At 27.0% G+C, this 5,681-nt stretch overlaps 1 protein-coding gene across 1 annotated transcript; it reads right to left on the reverse strand.

Moving 5' to 3' along the window:
- Positions 1-457: 457 nt before the first annotated feature.
- Positions 458-1,047, reverse strand: LOC111617112. The gene is made up of 2 exons (XM_023358446.1): positions 778-1,047; positions 458-631 (listed from the first exon to the last, which is right to left on the reverse strand). The coding sequence occupies exons 1-2, from the start codon at positions 1,019-1,021 to the stop codon at positions 504-506; spliced, it is 372 nt and encodes a 123-aa protein (XP_023214214.1). The 5' UTR covers positions 1,022-1,047; the 3' UTR covers positions 458-503.
- Positions 1,048-5,681: the final 4,634 nt, after the last annotated feature.

Genomic DNA, 5,681 nt, shown 5'->3' on the forward strand with positions numbered 1-5,681 from the left:
AATGAAGGCCGCAGGGCTCAGTTTCGTTGACCCAGAAAACACTGAATTTAGAATCCATCTTTCACCATGTTGTGAGAAATCAGTAAATTTTATGGAAGTCCGGAAAACTTATACTGATTCAACATCTCTTTTAAATGTTGTGGCGAACAGGTGGTCTGGGGACGTAGAGCAATGTTTGTGGCGACTAGCACATCTGTAATGATGCACGCCCCGCAAAACACCTGTTCGTTCAGGTTCTTTCAGGTGAGAACAAATTATATTTTAAGAACCTGTTCGTTCAAATTTTTAAAATATAATTTGTTCTCAAAATCACAGCTTTTATAGCTTTTTTTCACCATCTCATCCCATTTTACCCTTTCAAAAAAAAAACTATAACAATTTTTATTTACACTTGTTTTTATAGTACAATAATACATCCACACATTATTTGTATATTCTATTTTAATCATATAAACCATTTTAAGTTCGTTATGTTTATTTCAGATATTCATGAGATAATAAATTCAATATTCGTAGCCGGTATTTTCTTTAAATAGAATCATAATATCAACCAAAGTACCATACGCGTCACTTATACTTCTTCTGACATCTTCCCATTTTTCCTCAAGTTCACGATAAGTTCTTTCTTCGTCTAGAGTAACACGAACGCAACATTAGTTTTGTTGTAAGAATCTTATTTTGTATGAAAAAATATATTTACTTGAGTAAACAATTTTTTGAATAATTAATATTACAAATTATAGTAAATATTATAATTTTTATAAACTTTAGTTTTACCTGGCTGCTCAGATTGCCTGACTTTTCTGCTCTTTACTTGTGTATTTGCAGTTTCTTCTGTTGATAAATTCCCTTCGTTTGATTGAACTATATCACTTACGTTCTTCTTATTATTATTCTCATTTATTTCAATTTTAATGCGTCGCTTTGTTAATCGTGTTGCCTCACTAAAATATACTACAAGAAATAGAAAGAGTACTGAGGCAATTTTCATATTCATTTCTTCAAATACGATATTATTCATATCGTATTTGATATTTTAACTTTTATATGCTTTCGTTCTGTTGTAGAGTAATAACTAGTGTAACATAAGACGTGCGTTTGTTCAAATGAATTATAAATTTGACAGTATGATTACTTCAATACAGATTATATTACAATAATTATAAAAGTTTAATTATCTATGAAATTGCATTACCAACGCAATCTCATTATATATGAAACTTAATACCAGATGAAAACCTATAAATTAATCTTTTAGATAAATATGGAGTACCGTTTATTTTTTAAAATATCTCACAGCTCAAAACAAGTTAATATTTTATTTGATTTCTAATAAATCTATTAAAAGCTTAATATAGAATATTTGTTATTTTTAATGATTTTTGTCTGAAACAGTCATTATTGGTAATATTAGATTAGTAGGCAATTATATGATTATGAAATTGTATTTTTTTATACTCTGAAAACAGTTTTTTCATAAATTATATATTTACATTTAGACAAAACTTTTATCGTATTTCTCTTAATTATATTATTAATTTTTATACTTACTGGAAAAATAATAAATTAAAATTAATTTTAAATTATACACATTTTTATCAAGTATAAAAATAAATGATAAATTAACATTGTAGTATATACAGTTGACCCCCCCCCTACAACACGGTAGATACGTTCCGTTTTATGTGATTTTCGTGTTGTACAAGTCAATTAAATACATGAACCAATCACAGCCCGCCACGTGTGCAGTTTATGGACTATGGCTGTTTGGAAGGTTTTCTTCCATAAAATTAATCGATTCTAGACTAATTTGACTCAACATTTCCAAAATACGTATAAATTTTTGGGAATAATCCACATAAACTATGCTATAGATAAGAAATTGTAGGATTACTTATCGAGTGTGTACCGTTCGACAATATCGTTACTTAAGCTTGTTTTCGTCGCGGAGCGCCGCTCCACGACGAAAACAAGCATAAGCAATCGAGACATTTCAATTTTCAACGCGAGTGTTGAATGTTGAAGTCAACAATTTGACATCATCAATGACGTTCCAACTCGAGTACGAAGTGCTTAGTTCCCATAATTCCATTCTCAGCATGATGGATTTCATTCAAATGTCTTACCAATTACTTACAATTCATTGGAAAGTAGTACGTGCGACTAAATATCCAGTCAACATACGTGCGACTAAATATCCAGATGGCACAATGCGCTGATTGGTCAGCTGAATGACGTCAACCTACTAAAATCGAATGGATCAGCCTAAACTTTGTATTGTTGTTGTTGTTGCTGTGAGAGCAGGGAGACATAATATATTAGTTATAGACATTTCGTCTAAAACTTGATAAAAAGCACTTATTTATATTTTCAGTAGCTTTTGTGTGCATTGACATTAATTGAAAATTTTGCAATCATTTTAACATTAAACTAAGTTACGTGATATCAAAGGTTTTAATGCTGAGACATTTTTAAACATCAAGAAGTAACTTTTATCTGTTTTGCACATTTACTTTAATAATAAAATAATCAAAAACAACAAATATAAATTGCAAATTAAGTTTTTTTTACATTATTTATTAGACAATACAGTATTTTTAACCTTACAAAAACTTGTATTTAATGTTTAATATATATATATTACAATAGAATATGCTAAGTGAAAATGCAGATTAGTTAACAATTTAACGTATATTTTCACCTAAACATAAATCATAGTTTTTAATGCATAATTGTTAAAACATTTTAAATAATAAGTTATTTTTTCTACAAATTTTCTAATCTATTGATTTGCTTTTCAAATCAAATCCTGTGAAAACTTAAATATAGACACTGGATATATAATTTTCTATGCAACCAGGTATACAGCACTTACAAGGCATCTAGAAATAGTTATTCATTAGAATGGTAATATTATTTTAACAAAAAATAAAAAGGATTAAAAAATAGTTTACTATGAAAACATTACAGTACAAATGTAACATTACCTTTTCCTGATATATATTGATAAAAATTTCCATGATGAAATGTATGGAAATTCTTATTTAAAACATATATAATTATTATAATCAAAGGAATTTAAATACTTACAGTTTTATTGATTGTTAAATAATGTATACAAGAATTCTATACTTTTAATTTGAAAAATGGTCATACAAATTTGGTTAAAAACACTTACAGATATATCCATGATGGAACTGGATATATGAAATTTCTGTAAATTTGAAAAGTATTGTTTCTTAAAACACAGATTTTGAACCGACATTCAAAAGCACAAAATGTCTATTGACAGAAAAAACTGTCAATTCTAACCAAAACATTAAAAGAAATTCTAATAAGAGTAATCTATGGAGAATATTCTTTATTCAAAATTGTTCAACAACTTTTACATTTAAACTTTATAATTTGTTAAGCAAGATTTGTGAAAATTTCTCTTTCAGAGGTATACAAAACTTAGTTAATTTTATTGTTTCATCTAACTATATTAAATGCATGTGACAAATTCAAAGAATATTCTGACTTATCTTAATTAATTATAAATTTCATCCTTTCTCGATCTTTTTATGAATAATATCTGTAACAAAGTATAAATTTTCTNCAATGCGCTGATTGGTCAGCTGAATGACGTCAACCTACTAAAATCGAATGGATCAGCCTAAACTTTGTATTGTTGTTGTTGTTGCTGTGAGAGCAGGGAGACATAATATATTAGTTATAGACATTTCGTCTAAAACTTGATAAAAAGCACTTATTTATATTTTCAGTAGCTTTTGTGTGCATTGACATTAATTGAAAATTTTGCAATCATTTTAACATTAAACTAAGTTACGTGATATCAAAGGTTTTAATGCTGAGACATTTTTAAACATCAAGAAGTAACTTTTATCTGTTTTGCACATTTACTTTAATAATAAAATAATCAAAAACAACAAATATAAATTGCAAATTAAGTTTTTTTTACATTATTTATTAGACAATACAGTATTTTTAACCTTACAAAAACTTGTATTTAATGTTTAATATATATATATTACAATAGAATATGCTAAGTGAAAATGCAGATTAGTTAACAATTTAACGTATATTTTCACCTAAACATAAATCATAGTTTTTAATGCATAATTGTTAAAACATTTTAAATAATAAGTTATTTTTTCTACAAATTTTCTAATCTATTGATTTGCTTTTCAAATCAAATCCTGTGAAAACTTAAATATAGACACTGGATATATAATTTTCTATGCAACCAGGTATACAGCACTTACAAGGCATCTAGAAATAGTTATTCATTAGAATGGTAATATTATTTTAACAAAAAATAAAAAGGATTAAAAAATAGTTTACTATGAAAACATTACAGTACAAATGTAACATTACCTTTTCCTGATATATATTGATAAAAATTTCCATGATGAAATGTATGGAAATTCTTATTTAAAACATATATAATTATTATAATCAAAGGAATTTAAATACTTACAGTTTTATTGATTGTTAAATAATGTATACAAGAATTCTATACTTTTAATTTGAAAAATGGTCATACAAATTTGGTTAAAAACACTTACAGATATATCCATGATGGAACTGGATATATGAAATTTCTGTAAATTTGAAAAGTATTGTTTCTTAAAACACAGATTTTGAACCGACATTCAAAAGCACAAAATGTCTATTGACAGAAAAAACTGTCAATTCTAACCAAAACATTAAAAGAAATTCTAATAAGAGTAATCTATGGAGAATATTCTTTATTCAAAATTGTTCAACAACTTTTACATTTAAACTTTATAATTTGTTAAGCAAGATTTGTGAAAATTTCTCTTTCAGAGGTATACAAAACTTAGTTAATTTTATTGTTTCATCTAACTATATTAAATGCATATGACAAATTCAAAGAATATTCTGACTTATCTTAATTATAAATTTCATCCTTTCTCGAACATTTTATGAATAATATCTGTAACAAAGTATAAATTTTCTCTTATTTATTATCTGTGCACGTAAATTTGAAACACTAATCGCACTATTAAAATGGTCTCTTGTGTATGATTTACTTCAGAGGTGCATAAAGATCAAGTATGAAGTTAAATGTTCAAAAAATAATAATCAGCTGTATTTTCACTTTATACTCACTCCAAATTACGACAACTAAAAAAATTAATCTATTTCATCATGATTCGTTCTGACAACCACAAAATATAACCTATACTTTGGTGGGCTGACGTCATTCAGCTGACCAATCAGCGCTTTGTGCCATCTGGATATTTAGTCATACGTGTCAACATATCTGTTGAATGCTGAGTTTGTTCAGACAGCGCTGACAACAGCGCTACTTCAACATTGAAAAAAGGAATGACTTTTAACCGCTTTATTCCCGATCAATTTTTGATATTAATGTAATTAAACGTAAAAAATACTTAAAACTGAAAAAACAAAGTAATGAGTTCATTTTGAAGAAAAAGCTTCAAACTTTATTTTCCTTTGTTTCACCTTTTTGCGAAATCTGACACTGATGAGTCATTGTGTTTACAGCTGGATGACCTTGAGAACAGCTGCTGTCGGATTTCCCGGAACATTCTGATAAAAGTCTCAGGAGGGTTTATAGTAGGGTGAGTAATAGCTGGCCGTATATTTTTAAATATTTTTAAAAAATTAAAATTTTTATTGCGATTTTCGAC

This window comes from Centruroides sculpturatus, unplaced genomic scaffold, assembly GCF_000671375.1.
Source record: "Centruroides sculpturatus isolate CEXI.00-Female unplaced genomic scaffold, Cexi_2.0 scaffold4815, whole genome shotgun sequence".
Taxonomy (NCBI): Eukaryota; Metazoa; Arthropoda; class Arachnida; order Scorpiones; family Buthidae; genus Centruroides; species Centruroides sculpturatus.